Source organism: Juglans regia, chromosome 11, assembly GCF_001411555.2.
Source record: "Juglans regia cultivar Chandler chromosome 11, Walnut 2.0, whole genome shotgun sequence".
Lineage (NCBI taxonomy): Eukaryota > Viridiplantae > Streptophyta > Magnoliopsida > Fagales > Juglandaceae > Juglans > Juglans regia.
The window spans coordinates 31,946,150-31,971,800 of record NC_049911.1 but is presented as its reverse complement, the minus strand read 5'-3'; the positions used below and the strand labels follow the sequence as shown (position 1 = coordinate 31,971,800).

Here is a 25,651-nt window from a genome sequence, read left to right as displayed (position 1 = left end):
AAATAAGATTAGAAAATCCGTGCAGCAGAATATGAAAATCAGGGCAGCAGAACAAATCACTACCCAAACTAAGCAGTATATTACGAGGAAAATAAAACACAGGAAAATCGATGCAGCAAAATATCAAGAAAGAGATTACTACCAGAAATGGCGTGTAAATCGAACCCAAGATTCGCATTAAATGCAACATGGAAGATGAGAAAACTAACCCTAAAATCTAATAGAAAATGACATGGGTTAGAGTATAAATTGCAAACTTACAAACGATGGGTGTCGAGGTGGGCGCGAGGAAGAGAAAATCCACGCGTGAAGAGGAATTCCTCGGTGGAAGCGGGGCTGCGCGAAAGGTAGGTGGTGGGCAAATCGGGGTTGTGCGGGAGGGAGGGGGTGGGGAAATCAGTTGCATGAGGGACTGGGGAGATGAACTGGGTATGCGAATGAGGGGGTGGTGATTTCAACTATGCGCGACAAGAAGGAGGTGGGGATCAACGGTTGAGGGAGAGGGAAGGGGGGGGGATATTGGCTGCGGGAGGGGGAGGGGGAAGACAAAGGGAAGGGTTTCTAATTTGTAGAAAGAAATCGTAGGGGGAATGCTTCGAGAGTCAAAGCTAATTGTGAAGTCGGTTGGGGAGGTTTCGAGAGTGAAAGTCCATAGTTGGTTTTTGGAAGAGGAGATTATTGCGGGGGCGGGGGGATGTAGTTTTTATATAACCACATTTTGCAACGATAAACATTAGTCGGGATTTAGGACATATTTCGCCCTAAAAAGTTTTTTCTCGATAACCAAGAAATGGCATGCATATTTTTGCATTCCATGATATAATGTGGTCAAGAAAAATTACTTTCTCGCTAAGGTTTCTTCACACCAATATTTCTCCACCACAATCATCTAGTGGGAAAAAGTTTGATTTTACTCCCACTAGGAGTTTCCGTATCGACATCCCACTTTTTGACACTAATTTATACCGCGTAAAAAGAACCTATTTGTCGTAGTGACTAGTGGTTGTTGATTTATATATATATATATATATATATATATATATAAATGTTAAATAGATAGTTTTAAAATGTATAAGTCCAGTGCATTGATTTCTTTAGAAAAAAATGATCATTTTTTTGTCATACAAGTTTTAGATTTATATATATTTTTAAAGCGAGAACACACTCTATGATTATAAATATAATTTCCTATATATATCATAATTTGATTACAAGATATTGATATCAACTTCAACCATATTATGTTATTTCATTTAAAGATTTATTTTTATGAGATATTTTTATGAACCAAATATTTCTTTCTCTTAATTTAATGGATCGTATATAGATATATTTAATTTGCATATTTAATTGGCGAATCCAGAAGCTGCGAAACTAATTTAGCAGAAAAGTATTAATTAAGACTAGAGCGGAAACTTAGAAATCATTAAGTAGGTGTGAATGACAAATTACCAACATGTATGGATTAAAGCATTTCCATCGGGTTTTCTATACTCCCAAAATCTCTAAATTTTAGAGAATCAATTTAACTTCTTTGACAAAATAAACAATATCAGGTTTCTTATTTAGGTTTAGGATGTGAACAGTAACTCTTTTATATTTAGAGAGTCGCTGTTCATCCTCTATATCTACTTTATAGGAAATAGTTAAATATGTAGAAATAAAGTAGTAGAAATAATAATAAAAAAAAATAAAAAATGATTATTTTAATAAAATAAAAAAATGATAAGAAATAAGAAGTATGAGGTTTTTTAAATATAAATAAAATATAAGATAAAATTATATGAAGAAAAATTTAGGGAACTAGATGGACGCTAAACAAAAGTTTGAAACCCACTTCTCAACCGATCGGATCCGGATCCAAATTATCCGAACGGTAATAACGGTTCAGGGAGGCATCCCCTCAATAAAATGCGAAAGATGAATTTGGCGGGAGATACCCATGTAGACAGAAATGACTCAAATGAGAACGCCCTTGATCCTTTCTCTCTCTCTAGTCTCTGCTTTCTTAACTTCTTCTACTTCGGAAGGACTCCCAAAGACCCAATAGGGAAATCAAAGTGAAGTGTTAAGGGAAATAAAAAAATGTTGAAACTTCAATCGGATCGGTACTCTCCCACTCGCATCCTCAGCGACCCCGCCACCCAGTACGACTTTCCGGTACGATTAGTTTTCTTCATCAAGAACTTCTTCTTTTTTGCCGCTTGGCTAGTGATGGTTTTGTTGTTTTGATGTTTGGTATCTTGTCAGGGTGACCGGTTTATACCGAATAGGAGTTTGATGGATCTTGATCAAGCCCGCAGTCTGTTGACAAGTAGGATTAATAAAGCTTATCACAATCCTGGTTTTAGTGTACGCTTGACCATTCTTCTCATTGCTTTATCGTTTTTTTCGAAATTTTGTGGGGTTGTGTGCCAAAATGTTTCTTGGGCATTATTTTCTTGTAAATCGTTAAGTTTATTTACACTCCCGGATGCTCACTTCTTATTTAAAATTTCCAAGTCTTGACTTTGAGGCAATACTGATCAGATTCGTGGGTTTTTGTGTCTTTTCTTCCCCAAAATTTATAGATGGATAATACGATTTGGTTGTTGTGTAAAACATATATTGAGAGCTTCAAATGGGCATATAAGTTCTTGGGAGTTCGGATTTTCTCGGTTATGACTTGATGAACTTGTTACAATTAAGGATATGATAACCTTCTTTGTGCTCTCTGTTCTTTTATTTGTGGCAGGAACTGTACAGACAAAGATTGGAGGAGAAGCTGACTCTGGATTCAGAGGGGAGACCATTCAGAATGTTGGTGTTTAGAGGAAGCCCAAAATCAAGTAGAAAATCGATTCGTCTTATTGACGAGACGCGACGGGAGGAGGAAGAGGCATTGGATAATTGTAAAAAGGACAATCAATTTCGGTATTTGCCCAAGGTGCTCGTCACAGGTTTCTCTTATAGTTTTATTTCAAGTCCCTCGTAGTTTCGTGCGAGATCTGAGTTTGAAACTTTAAATCGTATGCGAACCAAAGTTTGGTAATTAATACGTAAATGCATATCTATTCAAGTATACATATGAGCTTAGACACGCGGGCAAGCGATGAGCTTTTCTCCATTCATTATTTATGCTGTTCAGTGCTCAGATTATGACTTAGTTGTGTCTACAGAAAGAATCTAGGATTCTGGATGCTCCAAACATAATAAATGACTACTACCTGAACATCATGGATTGGGGGAGAAACAACATTCTTGCCATAGCTTTGGGCTCAGAAACTTTTCTGTGGAATTCAGAGAACGGACGTGTACAAAAGTTGTTGCAAGTTGGTGCCGGTGACTATCCTACAAGCGTGGCCTGGTCTGGGGATGCGAAAAAGGTGGCGGTTGGGTGCATGCATTCCAAACTTCAACTCTGGGATGCCGAGACTTCCAAACTTGTAAACCTCTCTGTCCGTGTGTGTTTCTGCTTTTTTTTTTTCTTTGTAAATTGTAAAGACGAATCAATAGTTCTGGACTGAAGGTTTTGGGATTACTCTTATGGTTTAACCCACAGATTAGAAGCCTAAAAGGTCATAACGGCAGGATAGCAGCCACTGGATGGAATGGTCACATTCTAACATCTGGAAGCCGGGACAAATCCATTATCAATCATGATGGTAATTTAATCGTAAATCAGTGCCTTCCATTCTATTCTGAGGATGACAAATAGTTGTTTTCGGCATGCATGTTTTCTTTGGCAGTTCGAGCGTCAAATAATATGATCTCACGTATACAAGTACACACCGAAGAAGTGTGCGGTTTGAGATGGTCAAGAACGGGCAATATATTGGCAAGTGGCGGTAACGAAAATCTCATATACATATGGGAATCTTCCAAAATGAGCTCTTCGAAATTCTTGTTTCGTTTCAATGACCATACCGCTGCAGTCAAGGCTCTTGCATGGTGCCCATATCAGTTTGATATACTTGCCTCCGGAGGAGGCACAGCAGATGGTTGTATTAAGATATGGAATATACAAAGGGGCATCTGCATCAAAAGCATAGATACCAAAGCCCAGGTTAGTTATATAGAATTTATCTTCCTTTTTTTTTCCTAAGTTTCCATAGTTCTTATACTTCTAACTAGTTAAAAAATTATCAATTTTGAGTAAAAACTAATGCACTGTACAGATTTGTTAATTGCCATTGGTTAACCAGTCTCTCAATAAAACAACAGTAGGCATTTACGAATATACCCCTTTACTTTGTTTTCTCATTGCGTGCAGTCTTGGTATTATGTATCCAGATTTGTGGACTGGAGTGGAACAGGCATCACAAAGAGATCATGAGTGGTCATGGCTTCAGCGGGAGCGAGAATCAGAACATGCTATGCTTATGGAGGTATCCGTCCATGACTAAAGCAGGAGAAATTAAGAGCCATGCATCCAGAGTCCTCCAACTTTCCCAGGTTTGTCTCTATACAGCTTAAGTTGAAAGTTACTCATAGAATTTGATTAGCTCCATTTGAGTTTTGCATTCATTAATGTACAAAATCCAAACTTGTACATTAGAAAGTTTAATCAAGCGCACGTAATGAAATCCTTAAGGTGACTCTAGTCCATCTATTGTAGTGAAGACTCCAAACTCTTTGTATGTCCCCATTTAAGTTGACTAATTTGTGCATTAGACGTTGTAAAGGTATAAATGAGGCCATTTGATTTCATGGAACAGCCAAAATGGCAGCTAGACTACAGAGTATGTCTTTCAGAGCTGGAACTAAGTTCATAAGATTGATTTGTTGCAGAGCCCTGATGGTTTGACTGTGGTATCAGCTGGGGCAGACGAGACTCTTCGCTTTTGGGAGATTTTTGGACCCCCTAGTAATGAAAATTTCCCCATCTCGGAGCTGAACAGCCTTTTGTCTCTGAAGACATCACCCCTAAGATGATGGGAACAGAAATACTCAGGTTTTCACACGCTTGGTTCCTTATCCTTGTCATGTACATTAAGTTATTGTACAAATGAGCATAGGTATCTTTTAGTTCCTTTGTAGATGAACAGAAAAATTCCATTGGGTATTGTAAATGAGATGGGAGATGCACAAAAATTTAGACCTATTCTAATCATTCTGCAATAAGATGATTACTAATTTTTGACCTGTTGGATGGAACTGTAACTGATACTGAAACATAACCCCAAATCAGACCTCTTTATAATGTGCACATATCTTTATATGGCATTGAAAGGATGGATTATATTATTTCTGCATATCCTACTCAATTGAAAAAATAGAAACGCGCTATGGTACTTTGCAGCAAGGATAGCCACAATACAAAAGCCAGAAAATGAAACAATGTGAAATCTATTTAGTGTACCTTCTATAACTGACCTCTGTATCATGATTAAGTGAAAAATAAGACTGCCAACCTCTGAATCATGATTAAGTGATCTCTGTCTAATGACTTTCACTGCAAGGAAAACCGAATTCATTCAACCTCTGAATTATCAGTATCGTTGTCCAAGTACATCTCAACACCTTTGCTATCTGCCATTTTCTCCTCTTCCGCTCTTTTCTTCCTTTCTTCTTCTCCCTCTCTTTCAGCATCTCGGGCCTTTGCAATTTCAAGTCTAGAACTGACTGCTTCCCACGAAACAAGCTTCTCGATAAATAATAATATGTAATCAGGGCGATGATTCTGTGAGAAGAAGAAGAAAACAGTTGTCAGACTTGTACGACTATAATTTTGAACAAAACAACATTATCATAAAATGAAAGCAAATTGTATTTTAACTTATATTGACTAAGCCTCACCTGAAAGTCAAGGTAGTAAGCATGCTGTGGAGAAAGTCGTGACAAAATTAAAATCAGTTCAGGTACTAATAATTCTTCCCAAATGAAGCATACAAGTACACACATCAAGTTAGGAGCAACATGTAAAAATGTTAAATACCTCCCAAACATCGATGGCAAGAAGTGGCTGCAATAAATCGACAGATATCATCAGATGTAACAATGAACTATCACAATGTAAATAGTATATATCTAACAATGAACTATCATAATGAATGAGGAAGATTTGAGTCTATCACAATACTTACAGAATAATCCCATGCGAGTGGATTAACAGCATTGGGACTCTTCACTATCACAAGCCTCTTGTCATCATTTGATGGGCGGGGATTTACTGCATTTCCAACTTCTAGTCTATTTGCTTTATCTAGGGAAAATAATAATAAACAAAGCAAACAAACAACAGGATATATTACTCCATGTCTCTAAGATTCTTTAAGGAAGTATACCATATAAGAATATTGGAGCTCAAATCAAAGAAATTTGGAACACAGAACAAAAGAATTGCCAGCTTAGAAGGGAGGAACTACCCACATGCAAGCCAAGCCCAACCAGAACCAAACTGTGTAGCTGCAGCTGACTTGAACTCTTCCACGAATTTTTCAAAAGAACCAAAGTCCCTTTCAATCAGTTCTAGAAGATCTCCATCTGGCTTTCCTCCACCGCCGGGTTGCATGGATTCCCAAAAGAACTCATGGTTCCAAATCTGCAAATAGGCAAAACATGTTTGGAAAATTTGGCAAAGAAAACCAATGAGAGGGTGGGGGGAGAACTAAATATTCATTGCTTTTCTGCGTTTGAACTAAATGAATTATACACATGACAAAAAAAGGTACCAACACCACATGAAAGAATCAGGTGAAGAAGCATTATCAGAAGTGAGAAAGAATTTTATCATAAATATCATTATTAGGCTCAAATAGTAACTATTTGACCTCAAATCTTACTATTATTAAAAATAACAAAAAATTACTGACTGAAGTTTGACCCAAGTCTCAATAATATAAAGGGCTCAAGAGTAATAAAATTACTAACAAAAAATCTCTACATGAAACTCACAAGGTAATAAACTCGAATGGTTCAAAATAATGACCAAAATTAATGCCATCACACCTGTCCTGCGTTGTTGAAAGTTGGAAGAATATCACCTTTATTGTATGAAATAATTATGATATCTTCCAATGACATTCCATCGAGCTCTGTTCCTACTATTTGTTTGTTTAGGTTCTCCACATAAGCCCTATGGTGCTTTCCCCAGTGATACTCCAAGGTCTCCTGGCTCATATGTGGCTCCAAAGCATTCTGTCAAGTGTGAAACAGTGACATAATTAATAGTGACTCAAGATTGTCAAATAGTTTCAACATGTACCACGAATAGTTCCACCAATTTCAGTCGCAGTTAAAGTTATCAATGTTTCTCTCTTTATAAAGTTTACTCACTATGGATAATAAACAAAGAATATGCTATAAACAGCTTGTTTATAACAGATTTATCAATGTAATTGCATTGGAATGATGAATTAAGAGCACCTGTTGAAAGGCCAGGTTCGGTGATGTAAAACAGATTGCTATGACACTAAATCTGATTCAAGAGCATATATTGATGAAATCTTAGTAGTAGAGAGAAAATATGAGACAAATGTTTGGGAAATAGAAGTTGATGTTACCATCTTTGCAGGTCCTCTTACTTAACAGTGTAACCTGAAATAACCTCTGGTAAATAAATATAGGATACTTGAACATATATTACACATGATATGTTTGGCAAGCAGGTAAATTACTAGTGACGTGAAAGGCAACCAAGTCAAGCCGGAGCAGACATTATAACCAATGCATTTCTTTCCTGGGATCTAGCCGAATTCTAATAAAGCAACATGCTCAGTGAGGCAATTTCATGTTTAAGAACACCAAAAAAAAAAAAAAAAAAAAATTAGTTATTTTAGAACTTCACCCCTAAAACTTGAATAACGATGACAATCATGAAAAGTCCTAAAGTTGAGCAAAGCTCTGTGAGCATGATAATGCCACAACTTGAACCGATAAGAAGGGGAAAGTTTGAAAGCTATAGATAAAGGGAATTTCTTATTTCTAATCATACCAATGGATATGGAGGAGGCTTCAGATCCAATTTTGCAGTAATTGTGGGACCGGCTTTTCTTCGACAACGTCTCTATAATTATGTCAAATTTCACTCTCAGGTAAACCGTAGTTTTAACTGTAAAATTCAGTGCTGAAGCTGAAACGCGACATTGTATATAAACTTCAAATACACAAGTACATATATATATATATATACATATATATATATATATATACACGAATAGCAGAGTGCAGACCTCTTTCTTCGTCCATTGCAGAGTACGAGGTGATCCCGAAATCCCAAGAAGCCCTGCTAAATTGCTAATGAAACCCATGTCAAACAGAGAGAGAGAGAGAGACAGAGAGACAGAGAGAGTAGGGTAGTTAGAATGGGTGACAACCTTGGCGGGGAAGAACGGTGCACGTTGGGGAGCTGGTGGGAGAGGATGCGAATGCTACAGCCATCTCAAATCTCAAATGCTATCTCCTTAACAACAAAGCACTTCAAAAATAACAGAAAAAAATATATTGAATTTGAGAGAACACAACTGGTACTGCTGCTACTTGCTAGCTGCTGCTGCGAAAGAAGCAAGACGAACATTGTTTGTACTACTCTTCTTCATTTCGGTGTTGGGTTGGGTTGGGCTTGGGCTGGACGAATTGAAATCTAAATGGGCTCAAGATTTCATTTTAAAATGTTTCAAGTTTGAACAACGGCTATTGTCAGGACTCAAGCCTAATCTCAGAGTATTCCGTTTTTAAGTCCACTAGGGTAAATATGTACACCATAGATATTAAATAAAAAAAATTGAATAATATTATATACAGTTTTAATGTGTATAAGTCTCATATATTCCCTTTAAAAAATAATAAAATTCATCATTAAAAATTAATTTTTTGATGTGAATTCCATATTTATCTATTTTTTTTTTTTAAATGGATGCCCATGACTCTTTTTTTTTTTTTTTTAAACATAGCTTAGCCGATACTTTATTGATTATTGGTCTCACTTTTGGTGGAGAAAACCCTATTTACAACCCACAAATGAATAAATAACCAACCAAACAGAACTACCGTAAGAACCTTCATCAACACCGTAAAACCGACAACCTCAACTTATCCATTCTCAGCAACCCTTTAATGTGCAGAGGAAGAGAGTTCCTATCAAACCAGGACATAGAAGTCCCTGCTGCACCCATATTGGAAAGGCTATCAGCTACCGAATTGCCTTCTCAGAAAACATGTTGCACCAAAAAGGATATGTAGTAGAAAGAATCTGCTGAATCTCCTCCCAAAAATCTTCTAAATACCATAGACCACATTTCTTCTTCTTCAGACAATTAACAATGATCAGTGAGTCCAGTTCCACTTCCAACATTCTGATTCTTATCATCTTGCATTTGCGAAGGCCATGTAACAGAGCAAGTAACTCAGCCAAATTATTAAGTTCCATAAGAAATCTTCTCTGCAAATGCCACCACTACCTCCCCACGATCATTTCGAACTACCCCACCAGCACCAGAGACCCCTGGGTTCCCCAAACAACAGCCATCTGTATTCAACTTGTAACATCCTCTGAAAGGGAAATTCCACTGCACCACTGGCACTTTCCTTGGCTTTATCGGTTTCACAAGCACATTCAATTCTTTCTGAATAATTTCATCAGTTTTAGATAAGCTATTGGCACCCTTTAGCTTCAAAGCTACCCAAGCAATCCAGAATTTTACTCTCTGCCAAATATAATTTCTATACTCTAAAATTACAAATATAATTTCTCCTAATAATATATGTCAACGTTGATACCTTTAAAAATCGTAACTGTTACAAATTAAGATCATATCCCGCGATCATAGTCTACCAGCATTAACGTAATGATTATAACGATAATACAATCCCCTTTTTTGAGCCGAGCGAAAGATTTTATGGAAATCATAAGAAGAAGAGAATTATATATATATTATCCAAAGAAGAAAGAAGAGAGAATTGTAAAGTTGTGATAACGCATTTGGAAGTGATTGGACTTTGGAGATTGGAAGGGAAGACACGTATTAAAAGATGCAGAAGTTTAAACATCTGAACTTTCGAAGGAAATAGATTTGAAATTGACTAGAGACAGGGAGAACAGGCTCAGCTGGATTGCGTTTCAAGACTTGCAAACGTTTTGTTAAGAACGTCAAAAGTTTATATTCGGTTTCTTTTTATCTATTTTCTTAAGCAAATGTTTAGTTCCTAATTCCACCTACAAATTAAGAAACAAAGCCTCTAATTTTAACTAACTATGGGATGGACAATCAATTCGTCCGTTTGCAAAGTCAAAAGTTGTGATATTTTAATTGAGGAAAAACCTTGATGCCGGTCGGGTGTGAAGATTAATTTCACACCGGCCAATCAACAAACGCCACGTAGGCATCCAAAAAAAAATGATCTGGACCCGCATACATCGAAACCTCTCCCTTTCCCTTCCCCATCTGCACTCAAGACCCGAAACCTCTCCCTCTCCTTCTTTCTCTCCCTCTCCCTCCCCATCTGCACTCAAGAACAAAAGCCCCAAAAAGCAAAATGACACAAAGCAAAATGCAATTCAATTGTCCGCAGCATCATATTAACAACTAAGTTTAATATTAGCCACATTAAAGTAAACAGCTTACATCATACTGGTTCAGGTCCTTTTCTGGTAACTCCGTAAAGAAAGGTTGGCTTTTACGATACACTTTGTCCCACCTTTACCCCTTCTTCTTCCTTTGTTTTTTTATGGTGGTGAAGTTTGGTTGTGAGGTTTTGTGTTATGGGAATCTTGGGGTGGTTGACCTTTACCATTTTGGGCAATTTTGTTGGTGGGTGCCTTCTGCATTTGGTTCATGGAATTCTGCAAGTGGGTTTTGATCACAAGGTGTTGCTCTGATCTCTCTTTCATCTGCCTCACAAGCATGTTGGATTCGCTAACTTTGCGGACTGAAACTGATACGCAAAAGCACAATTACTCGTTGAAAAGAGAGACTCTTCACCAAATGGCACACGAACACACTGCCTTCTTTTTATTCTTTCCTATTTCTCTCGCACAAATGGCACACAAATTGCTTTAGTTCTGACACAAATTGATTGAGTGCAGATGGGAAAGGGAGAGGGAGATCTAGAAAGAAGGTGAGGGAGAGGTTTCGGTATATGCGGATCCAGATCAATTCTTTTTGGGATGTTTACAATATGACGTTTGTTGATTAGCCGGTGTGAAATTAATCTTCACACCCGACCGGCGTAGAGCGCTTCTCTTTAATTAAAACTAGTTTTAATTATAAGTATAATATAAGTAGCGTGAAAAAGAAATGATAAATGTGTCAATGACATATATAATCTTTATAGCTCATAAAAAATAAACAATGGACAGGTTGAATGCGCCACTTTAATGACAGGGCCCGCCCCATCTTCCCACAAATCCTTTTACATAAAAGTTGTGTGAGTTTAAGTACACCACGTCCATTACTTTTCATGTCAACTCAATTATTTATGACGATGGGCGCTATTAATTAACTTTTCAACTCATAATTATTTAATTATGATCATAGGCTAACAGGATAATTATATATCTACGATTCTTTTCTATATTATTTTAAATTAATTAATATAATTGTACCATTTTATTAAAAATTAATTTTAATTTTACAAAATTTTATTTTATTTTAAATAGAATTATAAAATAGTTGTAAACTAATTGTATTTTTAATCATTTTTTATAAAAATAATTGTTGGCATTTTCTTGTTCAATAAAAAGTAATTTAGTTTTGACCATAATAATACGACACTTACAACCATCCTTCAAATTTAAAATTTATAATACATCTTTCTTGTAAATCAACAGTACTCTAAGGCCTGATTCTATGTACAAAATGTGCAGTACTGCATGCTGTGACACCGACGAGGGATGTGATTGGAATTTCCATTTGCATTTGTTTGAGTCTAGCTAGCTTCTAGAGATCGATTCGCAACTTTCACTTCGAGCAAAAGTTCGTTACTCCTATTCCATTATAGAAATATTCACCTGAGTGACTTTGGAGGAGGAACCAACCATGAGGAACCCTGAATAAAGCCAAGGCTGATGAAGGGTTGGGCTTCAGCTTCATTCAATTGCTTGGTATACTCGGCTCGGCCAGAAACACTTGCACCCGGTCCGGAGTTCTTGTATTCTCCATAGAAAACGGTGCTGCATGCATGCAATGTCAATCGTCACAGCTTAATTAATTTCCAAAATATGTTATTGATCAACAGAAACGGGAAGAAGAAGAAGAAGAAGAAGGCTCACCCGTCACGTTCTTTGTGGAAGTTGTCGCTCCATCCAACGGGACTGACAACGCCGCTCATGATGGTGTAGGCGTAAATCACTCTGGGCTTGTTCATCCATGCTCTTCCCAAATATGTTCCGATTCCAGTGCCAATTACGCTGCAGTGTACAAACGAGTATCCAGTTTCGTCATCATATTCCCTTGCTTGTGCTGCGATCACCGTGAAACCACCATCCCCAAGTACGTTTAGTGTAGTGTTCTGTACAAAAAGCATTCGACATTTATTATTATTTATCTCAAGATAGAAAAAGAAGAAGCATCCTCATTCAAAAAAGGCATTCATGGCAGGGAGATATCAAAAGCCTTGCCATTGTTTCTCTCTTTGACACAGAGAGCTAGACCAGTTAATTTTGACGTACGTACCATGTAAAGTGATGTGCCACTTCCAAAAATGAAATCAACTGTGCCTTCAATGTAGCAGTCCTTAAAGAAATGCTTTCCCCTGTCGTCACAGATGGTGTCCTGAAATCCTTTTATTTTGCAGTTATGGAAGGCCGCCTTGTCCCCAGAAATCCTCAGAGCAGATGCCTGAGCTCCCTTTCGTCTCCCATCAGGCCTTGGCGAAGAATTCTGCAACAACAAATCATTGATGTTATCATGCACACGCATACAGAGAGATAAAGTTCCAACGATTGTATGCATGCCAAAAATAGAAGATGGACGATGTTTTAGACACATGCATCTGTACCGCAATGATAATATTTGCGGCAACAAAGTAATCGGATTGCACGATCAAGGTGGCACTATCTACGGTTCCATACTGCGCTGCAGTACCGTCATAAGTCAAAGTTGGCATTGAGTTGGGTGCACCATATAAAGTAACAAACGGCTTAGACGGATCAATTGTAATTTTCTCTTTGTAGACTCCATGTCCAATATAAATAATGACACGTCTGGTATTCCCGGCCGGAATGCTGTTAATGGCATCGGTGATGGTCTTGAAATTTGCTCCTCCCTTCCTCCTGACCTTAATAACTTTAACACCCTCTTCAGCCTTCACCAGTGCGGGATCTAGAGTACCCTTGCTTTGCGTGTACGGCTTGACATTGTTGTCGAACCAGGTATTTAGTTGGGCGTTGTCGGCAGGTATTGGCGCTGCATCATCCGAGACGACAGATATAGCAATGAGAAGAACTGTCATTAGAGCCGCATGGACGGCGACGCATGATGTCCTTTTACCGACCATATTGGTGTATTTCGGTGTTTGAATATTACTGGTTTTTGGATGAATGTATAGATAGGCCTAGGGCGTATTTATAATTAAGCCGCAGCAGGGACAGACAGGGAACCGGAAACAATGTACGTCAGACTTGTAGAGAAGTCCATGCACGCTGTTTTTTTGTTTGTCAGTTGTGGTTTCCATTATTATTGGGAGGCCTTAAATGTCGGTGGTTTGTAAAATGGGGCTAAGAAATCAGGTTATTATATATTTCGTTCTCCTCCGCTAATTTCTTTCTGAAAATAGAATACAAGCGTACGTGCGGCCTGCCATCACAACAAATAAATAAATAAACTTGCGATGCTCGAGTTCACATCATTAAGGGATAACTGTTTGGTCGTAATTTTATCCTGAATCATGTATATATTATCCTTTAACATGAGTTTGGTTGCAATATAATTTAAAAGCAACAAGCTAGCTAGCTAGCATATATATATACACACGTACCCGCAAGCAAATTAAAAGAGAATGGAAATTCACTTACGTCGATCATGAGCAGGAAGCTGCTGATCATTTAACCTTTTTGAATCACAGATCTCCTATTCAATTGCAAGATTATCCAACACCTGATCTCTTAATTAGTATGATCAACCCAAAATTAAACTGTCTTTTTTCATATCTAATTAATGGTATTTAAGAGTAAAATAAAATTCATTTTTCATATCAGAACAATATTCTTCACATTAATTTTGGATCGGATCGATCATGAGCATCATATTATATGCATGATCGTGATTTTATATATGGTATACGTTCTGAAGTATAAATTATAACCGTTTTATAATTTCACTACTCCTTTCTACCTAGAAATTAATATGAAAAGAAATGCTTTAGCCACATATCATTAGTGATTTTATAAAAGTAAACTCATAAATTATTAATATGATTTAATGTGGTATGTTAGATTATAAAAATTTATTTTTATTATTTAGTAAATCTAACATATATAAACTTACAAAATAACCATATTAGTTTGTAGTTTTATGTAATACGTAAAACCATGTAAATTTGTAATTGAGAGGAGCTACGGGCCGGTCGGGTGTTAATTTGGTATTTACACCCTCTAATGAACTTGTGACACATAAGCCTTCCAACAAGTAAAAAAACAGAAGTGAGTACAGTGAAACAAATTCCATACACTCCCAGTCCCATGGCTCTCTCTCCCTCCCTCCCTCCCTCCCTCCTCGAGCCCAACAAATCCCATAGACTCCCTCGTCGCTCTCTATCTCCTTCCCTCTCTCTCCACGATCCCAAACTCTGCTTTTCGCCCCCTCCTCGATCACTCTCCTCAAAAGCTTTCTCTCTCCTCAAGCTTGTTAGCCTTTGAAAAATATCAAATGGTTAAATTTTTTAACATTAACTCTTCTGTGGGATTGTCAATGTAATTGCCAAAAAGCTGCCCAAATTTTCCAATTCAACATCCTCTAGCAGCATCACGAACAATGGATGATTAGCAAACTTTGTCTTGGCCACAAATGTTTGTCTTTGAGGTCCAATGTAGACTGAGAAACAACCTTCTGGAGCTACTTGACAATCGACATGCCTTTTTGCTGATCTTATTGTCCTTGGCCTCAAAACGGTTCAATGTTTTGGAGAGAGAAAAGAAAGTTTGAGAGGGAGAGGAGAGTTGGGGAAGAGAGAGAGAGGATGGGCTTCGGAATGAGAGGAGAAATGTGAAAAAATTATTTCCTCAATCAACTTTACCAGTGAATAACATGAATCTCTTACGTGTCTATTTTTTATTGATGGGTGTAAAACACAAATATACACCGCGTCCGATTTGAAGCTTTTCCCTTTATAATTTTGTCTTTATAATTTTCTTGATGACCATAACATTTCTCTGATACAAAATAACCATATATATATATATCTGCATGTGGAGATGACATGCAAGTACTGCCTCTTATTTCCACGAATCTCTACAAGCTTTGTGATTCGTCCATGATCTAGATGTCGAAGTCTGATTGGTAGATGATGACCTCTTGAACATTTTCCAATCATGAACAACAGCCATCAGATCTGCCACCTTGGCAACAATAGTACGGCAGCAATTGGCATGAACGGTGGTAACGGCTCGGAAGTCCTTGCTATCTTCACAGAACCCACTGAAATAGTTGGTGTCCAAGAACCTTAATTCAAGGCCCAGCTCTCTGAAGACGCCAGCACGCATCATGTTTAATAAAACATCTTGCTCTTTTAATCCTGCAGAGCTATTTTTCCTGGCGTACCATGCATCAAATAAAGAGATGGTCTTGTTGTTGGATCTGATCATGTAGAAGCCAGTGTTGATTTGTTGGTTGGCTTCCGACTGTTCATCTCCGTTGAATCGATCGGTGCTGATTTGAAGATCTATACTTTCGTTTTGGCTCAGCCTTGGAAATGGGTTCCTTAGCCACATTACATCAGTGTCCTGTAATAAAATAACTTTTTTCAGTTAATTTGGTCATTTGAAATCGTACGTACGTACTTAGTGCATGCATATGAATTAGGGTCGAAATAAAAGTCAAATTCCAATATATATATAGATATAGTACCGCATTACCCCTACTTTCGGGTCATGCATCCCTCAGTACTTTAGCTGATTATCTCCTGTTTTAGTTCGGTTGATAGGTCATTCATTCCTTGTTTAGAAGAGTTAGAAAGACGGGCCGGAGAGGGCCGAGAGCTTCATGTGAAGTAGGATGCGCAGATAATATCATAATAATGATATTTTATGATCTTAATCATATTAAATGACATGAGTGGCATCTTTTAAGCAATCTTCAAAGATTAATTTTAAAATAAAAAATTTAAGTGATATATATATGAAATTAAATATGATCGAAAATGATAATATTTAAATTAAAAAATAACATTTCTTTGAATTATAAATTAGTAGATAACTAGAGATTGACATTATTAAAATATAAAATAAATAATAAAATCTATTTTTTATCATCAATTTAAAATTTTGAGATATGCAAGTGGTGATTTCACGTAATACAACTTCAATAATTATTATTGTTATTATTATTGGCCATAATGTCCTACACAAATAAGTCATATATATTCTCGTAAGTACAAACGCGCGTACAGCTCATGTTCAAGGTTATATTTCTTTTAACCCAAATTATAAGGATCGAAAAGTACCGCTAATGCTGCTTAAAAAACAAAAAAGAAAGAGAAGTAAATTGCTAATTAAATTAATGTGAAAAGAAATTTGAGAATCAAGTTTAACGTACGTACTGTGAATATGAAGCTGTAACCCCGCTTGAGTACGTCTCCCAGAAAGAGGGTCCTCCTCCACATCATCTTGATAAAATCATTAGACATGTACAGCTTCTCACCATTAGAATCCATGGCGCCCTCGTCCAATATTAATTCAAGCTTGTAGCAATGAAGCCGAAGAAACTTGCACCTTTCAAAGGACCTCTGATCAACCGCAACTAGTAAAAGACGATTTATCAATTCCCTGGTGCCTTCCCCGACCCAAAAGCTATCCAAAAACATGTCAAGCATTGGCTTTTCGCCCTGATCTATGTAACCCTTGTTGACAATTGCGATTATTACAGTAGTACTCTTCTTCCCCATGGAAGCCTTAGACAAAGCTGCTTCAAGTTCATCTCTATGGCTGGTACTCCTACTGTAACACTTACATCGTATAAAGTATATAAGACCACGCACAAAGTTAACTTTACAATTAATCCATACTATATATATATATATATATATATATATCTATAAATGAAAAAAAGAAATTAACCAAATTAACCATATTGGTAGCTGTTCTCGGAAAAAGAATTTATAAAAAGAAAAGGGACACAAAGGAATTAAAAGGATGATGCTCACTATCTCATGAGAGGGTTGACGTAGGCGATATCGTAACGAAAAGAGTACTGGCTTTGAGCCGGTGGGGGTGTCGATGAATACAATATTGAGTAAACCGATTAACAAAAGGCAGAATATGACTGTACGGAAGAGTCGATCGTTGAAGTTATCCATGTGATATTCTTGTTGCTGATCAAGAGATGTGGTTTGATAGTGATGATCTCTGGCCGAAATCTACAGGGTCTTGTGCGGTAGTGAAGCAGAGGTTTACGTTTGTAGAGTTTTGTGGGAAATCATCCGTATCTCCTCACGCGAGACAGTTCTTAATTATTTATTATAACAAGCAGCCTAAGGTATGTTTGGACGTAAGGTATGTTTTGTGAATTACTGTAAGATGAGTTTGAAATTAGGTTTTAAAATCAGATTTTCAGATATTTGATGAATAATAAAAATAAATAATATTGTTTTAATATTATATATAGTTTTAAATTAATTATTATTATTTAAAATAAAAATAGAAAGTTCAAATTATCTGATAGATGGCAAATGTGGCTGCCACCGTCTAGCAGCCAAGCTAGCGGCCCAGATTGGGCCACCCTTGAGCGGCCAACCACGTACTCTATCCATGCATCACGGCGCGGCTCAAAATAGTTGCCCGTGAAAGGTCATACCGCCTCTGGCCGGCCTGTGATATATGGCCAAGATCAATTAATCGTCATGCCACGGTCATTAATGCTAACAATTGATATGTCAGCTAATTAATTTTCAATAGATGTAAACTGCTTACTTAAGTAGAAATTAAACCAAGTTTAGAACTATGATCAAGCTGAGTGCGTACTGTTACGTATGGGATCATTTAGAACCATGTGAATTAACTAAAATCTTTGGTCTACTACGTACGTGCGTTTTAATGTAGCTAGCTAGCTCATATTGACTACAAATGATTCCTTACATGATGAGATATATGCAGCTTGTTGATTCAAGCCAAATAATGATATCATTAAAAATAATTAATAAAACATTTAAATAATTCTTTTTTTTCTTTTTTTCTTTTTTCTTTTTTTGTAAGGGGTGATGGGCTGCCTCGATCACGTTGGTTTGTCATCCACCATGACTTAATTAACTAGACGCTGGACAGTTGGGTCATTCAGATATCGCAATCTGTACGCGTGACCAGCATGAAGATCGATGAGCCATGGATGGAAGCGGCGGGGATTGATCGATGATCTCATGTTGATCAAAGCCTGGGCTTTCCAATAAATCATGGTAATTAAAAATATTATTAAGAGCTATATATATATATATATATCAAATATTCATTCTTTGTGGGATAAATTAGTTAACGTATGCCTCATGGATGTGGGCTAATAATTATTAAAATTAACTAATTGTGGTAAGACTCAAACGCGGAACGTACCCATTTGATGATCTCTATTTAATTTGGTTCGAAATTGGATCATTGGAGTCAACGAACCGATTAAATATTGTCTTTGAATGAGGATTTTTAATATCAAGAACTCGATATATTAATTTCATCATGAATAATATATAGACGATGGACTACATATCATGTCATTAATGGATTCCTAGCTAGCTTCTTTATTTTGTGTGCATGGGGGGAGGCCAGGATGTAAAATTAATTTAAGTTCAACTTTAATGAAGATAAGTAGTACCCGATATTTACGAAATATCGGCTCATTAATTGCATTCTTTTTAAGTAGTACCCGATATTTTCTCACGCGGATAATGCATGACTGATCAACCGTAATGCTAATTAATCATTAAATTTTTTATAAATTTGTAAATAAAATAAAAGAAAATAATTTAATTTTTTTAAATTTTAAAATAAAAATTATATTTTAACAATATTTTAACTTTATAATCTTTTTATTCTAATTTTTCTCTCTTTTTCTAAAATCACATAAAACATCATAATTTAAATAATTTCAGTATTATTATTCACAACCTTCTAATGATCTCATCTCATTTCCCAAGCAACCCATGAGTATTTGCTGATTGTAAATCTGTACCCATCACCACAAAGATCATAGTCATCCTCAAAGATCAGTACTACACAAAACGGAATACTTTAATCGGCCGGGTAATGCAAATTCTAGTACATATGATTAGGTATATAAATGGGTTGCATCCTCCGTACGAAAATGCATTCGATCCCATTAGTTTGCCCTATACTACTTCTCTCAGATTTTCAGTGGAAAGGAGCAACTTATATACCTTTACTAAAGTAGTATTAATGTAATAATCGTACTTTTTAGCATTTGCCTAAAAACAAATGGTTGTGATGTAATGGCTTGATCGTTTCGATGGTTGATCATATGATGAGGAAAAAGATCTTTTCGTTGAGTGCATGCCATTTGATCACGGTACGGCTAGCATCGATTGCAGAATTGAATACCTAATAATAAAATTTTTTAAGCGACGTCGAAGAATGCGATCCATTAAAACCTAGATTTGGGAAGTAGCATTAGGCTAAAGGTGGTGGCACATGCTAATTAAAGTGCATACAAATTGTTGATTAAAACAATTACATAAATATATACGCGGATTGCATGCATGGATCCCTATGCAATTGCCATTGTAGTCCAGCTCTTTACGCAAAAGATTTAGCACTACCTAAAAAGGCATGAGATTTTTGTTTACTCTTTCTTATTTTACGCGGGCCTAGTTAATACATGCATAATATTGTACATGTATATAGTATTAGAGGTGTAAGGAGTTTGGTCGGTCTTGGTTTTATAAATTGTGGACCGAAACCATTCGCTCCAGTCTCCATCAGGGTTTATAAATTTTGGATTGGACTGGACCGAACTTTTATATATATTTTTAATAATTTAATATATTATTTTTATATAAGTTAATAATATAATTTTTATTTAATTTATTATCATTGACTATATAAAATATTTTTTTTAATGAATTACTTACATAATTTACATTAATAATTCATTTAATTTTAATTTAATAATTTAAATAAAATTTTTAATTAATTTATTTGAAAAAAAAAGTAGAAAAAAAATAAAAAATAATTGAGCCGGACTAATCAGACCAGACCGGACCGAATTGATAGGTCCCTATGAATGTTCGGTCCAATCCAATTTGAAAAAATGATAGACTAAAAATTTCGATTCATCACCCCAACTAGACCGAACCGATTTATACTCCTATATAATACACTTCAAACAGAGGAGGGGGGTTACATGTAGCCCGATACCATCTCCTTGGAGTCAACGTGGTCCCAAGATTAAATCCTAAATATTAATCAACATTATATATATATATTCTAATTTCTATTTCTCGATCTAAGTTGCTCCCATTGATCAAGAACAATATGGGTGTTAAAATCAAGATTCAGAATTAGTACCAGTCAGAATATGTTGTCATCTATGTGCTGCAATAATTATAATTCTATAAAATAAAATACGAGTGCTACATGAACGTATAATTTTATATATAATATTATTCGTATTGACTAACAATCTTGCTTTATCAATGTTTTATTTTTTAATTTAAAATTTAAAATTTTTACCCTTTTCAATACCTTACACATCAGCACATACGATTATATAAGAAAAAATGTAAGGGATCCCGTTCATTTTCCCGATTGTTTTTTTTTTTTTTTAGTTTTTTTTTATATAGTGATTAAGAAAATATTGTTTAATAATATTGTGAATTTTTTTTCTTTTTCTAAAAATATTTAAAAGTGTTAAAAAATGATGTGAAAAATCGTTATTTTTAAATATTTTTTAAAAAATGTTAAAAATATTTTTTGAAGTATTTTTAACACTTTTAAATATTTAAAAAAAATTCAAAAAATTATTAAACAATATTTTCTCAATCACTAAGTAAAAAAACTAAAAAAAACAATCGAGAAAATAAACAGAATCCCTAGCATTGCTCTTATATAAGTAAAATTATAAGTATAAATAGTATTTTTTAAAATAAAATATTGGTGTTACTTGTTTTTTACAAATGCTTTGATTTAATGTTTGAGTTTTAAAAAAATTATTAGTTTATTGTGGAGTTGTAATTAATGTTTGGTTATTAATGATATATGTGAACTATAATTAACCTGTGAAGGAGGATCTAAATGCTTTCACGGGAATATTATTTTGGGTGGTGCTACAGCCCCGCTCTCGCTGGGGCTGTAGTATTATTTAATATATTTTTTATTTAAATAATTTTTATATAGATTTTTTAATATTTTAAAATATTTTAAAAAATAAAATAAAATTAAAATATTGTTAAGAAAATATTTTTTTAATCTAAAAGTAAAAAATATATATTAAAAAATAATTTCTAAATAAAAAATTATAAAAAAATATTTTTTTTATAATTTTTTATTTTACTTCGTGATTAAGAAAATATTTTTTAATAATATTACGATTTTTTTTTAAATATTTAAAATAGTCATATTACAGCCCCTGTTGGGGGCTCCCGTTGAACTTAACATGTACTTTTTTATGTGTAATTTTTTAATTTATTTTTTATATAGATTTTTTTTACACTTATAAATATTTTTAAAAAATAAAATAAATTTAAAATATCATTAAAAAACACTTCATTAATCAGAAAGTAAAAAAAAATCATTAAAAAATACTTCCTTAATCAGAAAGTAAAAAAAAAAAAAATCATTAAAAAACACTTCCTTAATCAGAAAGTAAAAAACAAATCATTAAAAAACACTTCCTTAATCAAAAAGTAAAAAAAAAACATTTCATTAATCAGAAAGTAAAATATAAATCATTAAATATTAATTTTTATTCTACTTTGTAATTAAGAAAATATTTTTAAATAATATTATAATTTTTATTTTATTTTTTAAAATATTTAAAATTATTAAAAATATCTATATAAAAATAAATTTAAAATATATATATAAAAAAATGCTACGGCCCCAGCGGGAGCCCCCAGCGGGGCACGTAGCATTTTCCTATTATTTTTGGGAGTCTCCCTTGACCCTTCCCACTCGTGGAAATCCTTTCCCACTTGTGGAATGTAAAGAAAAGAACCCTATTATTAATTATAAATAGAATAGCTTTTGTATGGTAATCCAGGTACAGGACACACTACTTCGGGCAGTGTGTCTTTTTGTGTTCCAACAGAATTCCACCTTAAGTAATGAGTGCGGACTCTCTCTCTCTCGATTAATCATTCCTTTACAAACATAGATAGATGGCATGCCTTGATGTTCCTCTTTGAGAAAGTCTTCCATTCAAGATGCATCTTTATGCTAAATTACAGTAATTTCCCCAACTTTCATCGATATTATATTTTCTCCATTTAGAATGGTTACAGTTTACAATTATGGTCTGTATTTTTGGTCGATCGTTCCTGTTGGTTTTTTTTTTCTTCTCTCTCGCTAGCAACTCGAGGTGGCCATTTGTATCTTCAATGAACCCCAAGTACTTCCTAACTTTGATCAATACAGCTAGCTAGTATTTAAAACCAGATGATCAGTATAAACTTGTATACCTGTTCAACTCTTTTTCTAGTTTAAGCACATGTACATCGGAAAAACCATGATTTGTGTTCGGCACAGGTAGAAAAGACCTGTACGATTTTGTTTCTTGCACACAGGTGGCATAACTTGAATCTTGCATGGATTCAAAAGGAGCATTTAGAGCAGGGAGAATCTCCTTTAAAAATGAGCACCAATCAGCAGCTTATAATTTAGTGAGTACGAGTACAGTACTCCTTTTCCGTTGGAATTAATATTTTGTTCAGGTTGAAGCAACATTACTATTTACTTCTCTCTCTCTCTCTCTCTCTTTTTTTTTTTTTTTTTTGTACTTTGAATATCTTTTCCCTCTGTCTGTCCATTGAAACTTGATTAATGTTAGGAAGGGAAGTCCGAATCTTGGACAAGATCAGCACATGGATGCTTGACTACAAATGAAAACCCATCCTGCCGCTCCTTGGACATTCTGCAGGGCCCTGTCCATGCCATGGAGTTCCTGTGTCGCCCATGGAGCCCATCTGCAACTAACTTCATGCAGATAATTTCATCAAGTACTGTACGTGAGAAACCACAATCACGTCATGTCTTTATTCTTTGACAAGTTCGCTTGATTCTAACATAATAATGCTTAATTATATGGATGAAATGTGTTACCATGATTTTGGCTGCATAATATTGATAAGGGAAAAGAAGGGGAAGCAGTAAGCATGGGTGTAGCTAGCCTGGCTTTAACATGCTTGATCAGTGGTATTTGTTACTTGGCTATGAGATATGAATGATGTCCAACTACTAATTTCTCTAATGCCGTTCAGTATTCACAGTATCTTTGAGATAAAGATGGAGATGGAGAGTTGAGATAATTTCTCTCTCTCTCTCTCTCTCTCTCTCTCTCTCTACATGGTATCGAGCTTGCTTGATTTGAAGATGATCGATCTTTCTTAAGAGTACTAACAAATAGATGACGTAGTTTCTGCTTGCTCTGATAAGGGAGAACACTGATTGTCGTTTTTGCAGAATCTGTTGTTTCCTTCACAAGACAGTTGCTATCTAGGACGGCAGGAGGAAAAGCTACATGACGATCATACCTTAGGAGAGCAAGGAGGAAAAGCAGAGACGGAGAAAACCAAAGAAACCAAAGGGTATGCAGCCCAAAGCAACAGAAGTACTTTCAGTCGGGTGGATCTCTCTCTCTCACTCATACCCTACGAATTTATCGATGTTTTCTAAACTAAAACCTTATTTTGCGTTGAATAAAAAGGAAATTTCCTTGAACATTACCACCATAAAGCTGAAGTAGAAACATTTTATAACGTATTTTAGGCCACTTTTCGCAGGCACTGTTTACAATTGAAAGGTCTGTTCCATCTTTTATTCAAAAGCCTAAGTTCTTTGCCAGCTTATTAAGACGTAGAGTGAAAACAAAAGAGGAAGACCGACTTCGTACTGCCAATGTTCATGCTACCCTTTCTGTGGCATGCTTGGCTGCCGCAATAGCTGGCATTGCTGCCAACAGCACCAAAGAGGCAGCAAAAGATGTCATCCCTATCAGTAATGGAGATGGAGGCAAAGTAGCATGGGACAAGAACATGGGCGACATCGTTGCTTCGGCTGCTGCTCTTATAGCCACAGTATGTGCTGAAACGGCAGAGTCCATTGGCGCAAACAGAGCCCATGTCGCCTCGGCCGTCAACTCGGGCCTCGCCGCTCAAACCCCTGTTGACATGATTACACTTACAGCAACTGCTGCAACATGTGATGCATCCTATACTCAGTACCTTAGTTTCAGAATACGATCTGATTATACAGTTTCCCTTTCTGTTGACCACTTCATTTCTTGCCAATGGATTAAACTGATGGTATGAGGAAATTGGGCCAGGTTTAAGAGGAGCTGCGATACTCAAATCTAGAGCTATGGCATACGACTCTTTATCAAGGTGTCCAGAACTGCTTGAAGTAGGGGCCCAGTTAGCAGTCGTCACACCTTCTGGTAAAATTACGGTCCCCTTGCATAATTTTTTTTGTCACAAAAGTACACGAGAGTTTATGCTAAAAGATGCAACACTTTGCTATTGCTGGTAAAATGATCCTAAGCAATTTTTGGTTCATATGCACAGGGCATAAACGACATATGAGGGTCTCCATTTATTTCAAACGTAAGCAGCTCATTTTGAGCCTTGAAAAGAAGTTCTTGGGAGTTTTGACAACATTAAAGAAGTGTAAGATCGTCTCTTTTTTTTTTTTTTTTCAATTAAATAGTTTAAGCATGCCCTTGGAAATGATTCGAAGTGATATAAGGTAGAAGACTTTTACACCACACACCATCCACATGACATAATTTAATTTGTAATATTCAAATTTTTAAAATTTATCTTTCAAATCAAATTATGTCACTTAGATGGTGTGTGGTGTAGAGGCTTTCAAATAGAATTATTCAAGGTAGAATATTGGGATTAGGGTAGTGCCAAACTGGATATAGCAACAGCAAAATTCACATGCCCTCATAATACCAGAAACTTTTTTTTTTTTTCCTCCCCTTATTTAACTCTTAAGTAAAATCATGAAGTGTAATCTAACATCGTGCAGACAAGATTTTTCATGTGACGGAGGAAACTGAGGAAGCTCATGGCAACTTCTCCATCAGCCTAAAAAGCCACAGTGGTGATATCAAGGTCTGGTTTGAAGATGAAAATCAATGGTCACTCTGGGTATCAGTGATTTCTAATCTCTTGCAGATGCATAAATCTTATTGATATATGTTATCATAGAATCTCTACAAATCAAAATAATAATCAGGTGGTTCTCCTGGCGTTTGTTAAGCTAGTTCCAAAGATCTCTTTCACTATGTATTAATCCACACTGGTTTACGGCATTAATGCATTAAACTAGTTTTTTCTCTGTGACACATCAAATTTTGCC

The 25,651-nt window shown here is 35.6% G+C and overlaps 5 protein-coding genes across 9 annotated transcripts; 2 read left to right on the top strand and 3 right to left on the bottom strand.

Annotated features, from left to right (window-relative positions):
* Positions 1-1,938: 1,938 nt before the first annotated feature.
* On the top strand, positions 1,939-5,124 carry LOC108998812 (cell division cycle 20.2, cofactor of APC complex-like). Its single transcript, XM_035695420.1, has 8 exons — positions 1,939-2,160; positions 2,251-2,352; positions 2,735-2,926; positions 3,159-3,425; positions 3,542-3,644; positions 3,729-4,045; positions 4,273-4,434; positions 4,771-5,124. Exons 1-8 carry the CDS (start codon positions 2,086-2,088, stop codon positions 4,912-4,914), a joined length of 1,362 nt encoding a protein of 453 aa, XP_035551313.1. The 5' UTR covers positions 1,939-2,085; the 3' UTR covers positions 4,915-5,124.
* A 37-nt stretch (positions 5,125-5,161) lies between these two features.
* LOC108998790 (superoxide dismutase [Fe], chloroplastic-like) lies at positions 5,162-8,472 on the bottom strand. 5 transcript variants are annotated; one of them, XM_018975488.2, is made up of 9 exons: positions 8,298-8,464; positions 8,154-8,209; positions 7,916-7,987; positions 6,931-7,119; positions 6,352-6,523; positions 6,066-6,184; positions 5,918-5,944; positions 5,779-5,802; positions 5,162-5,662 (listed from the first exon to the last, which is right to left on the bottom strand). In XM_018975488.2, exons 1-9 carry the CDS (start codon positions 8,359-8,361, stop codon positions 5,453-5,455), a joined length of 933 nt encoding a protein of 310 aa, XP_018831033.1. In that variant the 5' UTR covers positions 8,362-8,464; the 3' UTR covers positions 5,162-5,452. The 5 variants fall into 5 exon arrangements, with proteins under 5 accessions (XP_018831033.1, XP_018831034.1, XP_035551314.1 ...); XM_018975489.2 differs by having other exon boundaries at positions 5,163-5,662; positions 8,154-8,206; positions 8,298-8,472; XM_018975490.2 differs by having other exon boundaries at positions 5,168-5,662; positions 7,916-8,032; positions 8,154-8,206; positions 8,298-8,312.
* A 3,116-nt stretch (positions 8,473-11,588) lies between these two features.
* Positions 11,589-13,544, bottom strand: LOC108998818 (putative pectinesterase 63). The gene is made up of 4 exons (XM_018975523.2): positions 12,919-13,544; positions 12,594-12,800; positions 12,191-12,429; positions 11,589-12,091 (listed from the first exon to the last, which is right to left on the bottom strand). Exons 1-4 carry the CDS (start codon positions 13,414-13,416, stop codon positions 11,926-11,928), a joined length of 1,110 nt encoding a protein of 369 aa, XP_018831068.1. The 5' UTR covers positions 13,417-13,544; the 3' UTR covers positions 11,589-11,925.
* Positions 13,545-15,134: 1,590 nt separating this feature from the next.
* On the bottom strand, positions 15,135-17,588 carry LOC108998833 (uncharacterized protein At1g28695-like). Its single transcript, XM_018975541.2, has 3 exons — positions 17,278-17,588; positions 16,675-17,079; positions 15,135-15,859 (listed from the first exon to the last, which is right to left on the bottom strand). Exons 1-3 carry the CDS (start codon positions 17,428-17,430, stop codon positions 15,353-15,355), a joined length of 1,065 nt encoding a protein of 354 aa, XP_018831086.1. The 5' UTR covers positions 17,431-17,588; the 3' UTR covers positions 15,135-15,352.
* A 4,767-nt stretch (positions 17,589-22,355) lies between these two features.
* Positions 22,356-25,506, top strand: LOC118343848 (VAN3-binding protein-like). The gene is made up of 8 exons (XM_035683041.1): positions 22,356-22,517; positions 22,817-22,950; positions 23,118-23,291; positions 23,750-23,911; positions 24,070-24,487; positions 24,612-24,722; positions 24,850-24,951; positions 25,319-25,506. Exons 2-8 carry the CDS (start codon positions 22,876-22,878, stop codon positions 25,483-25,485), a joined length of 1,209 nt encoding a protein of 402 aa, XP_035538934.1. The 5' UTR covers positions 22,356-22,517; positions 22,817-22,875; the 3' UTR covers positions 25,486-25,506.
* Positions 25,507-25,651: the final 145 nt, after the last annotated feature.

Bases quoted from the DNA above. Each gene is read 5' to 3' on its own strand.
- LOC108998812 (XM_035695420.1), top strand. From the start codon at position 2,086: ATGTTGAAACTTCAATCGGATCGGTACTCTCCCACTCGCATCCTCAGC. The intron at 3,645-3,728 runs GTAATTTAATCG...TTTCTTTGGCAG, and splicing joins ATCCATTATCAATCATGATG to TTCGAGCGTCAAATAATATG. The intron at 4,046-4,272 runs GTTAGTTATATA...TTATGTATCCAG, and splicing joins GCATAGATACCAAAGCCCAG to ATTTGTGGACTGGAGTGGAA.
- LOC108998790 (XM_018975488.2), bottom strand. From the start codon at position 8,361: ATGGCTGTAGCATTCGCATCCTCTCCCACCAGCTCCCCAACGTGCACC. The intron at 7,120-7,915 runs GTATGATTAGAA...CACACTTGACAG, and splicing joins AGCCTCCTCCATATCCATTG to AATGCTTTGGAGCCACATAT. The intron at 5,663-5,778 runs GTGAGGCTTAGT...TTCTTCTCACAG, and splicing joins CTTACTACCTTGACTTTCAG to AATCATCGCCCTGATTACAT.
- LOC108998818 (XM_018975523.2), bottom strand. From the start codon at position 13,416: ATGGTCGGTAAAAGGACATCATGCGTCGCCGTCCATGCGGCTCTAATG. The intron at 12,801-12,918 runs GTACAGATGCAT...TTGTTGTTGCAG, and splicing joins CCGCAAATATTATCATTGCG to AATTCTTCGCCAAGGCCTGA. The intron at 12,430-12,593 runs GTACGTACGTCA...CTTTTTGTACAG, and splicing joins GTGGCACATCACTTTACATG to AACACTACACTAAACGTACT.
- LOC108998833 (XM_018975541.2), bottom strand. From the start codon at position 17,430: ATGGATAACTTCAACGATCGACTCTTCCGTACAGTCATATTCTGCCTT. The intron at 17,080-17,277 runs GTGAGCATCATC...ATACGATGTAAG, and splicing joins GTCAACCCTCTCATGAGATA to TGTTACAGTAGGAGTACCAG. The intron at 15,860-16,674 runs GTACGTACGTTA...ATTTTATTACAG, and splicing joins GTTACAGCTTCATATTCACA to GACACTGATGTAATGTGGCT.
- LOC118343848 (XM_035683041.1), top strand. From the start codon at position 22,876: ATGGATTCAAAAGGAGCATTTAGAGCAGGGAGAATCTCCTTTAAAAAT. The intron at 24,723-24,849 runs GTAAAATTACGG...TCATATGCACAG, and splicing joins AGCAGTCGTCACACCTTCTG to GGCATAAACGACATATGAGG. The intron at 24,952-25,318 runs GTAAGATCGTCT...AACATCGTGCAG, and splicing joins TTTGACAACATTAAAGAAGT to ACAAGATTTTTCATGTGACG.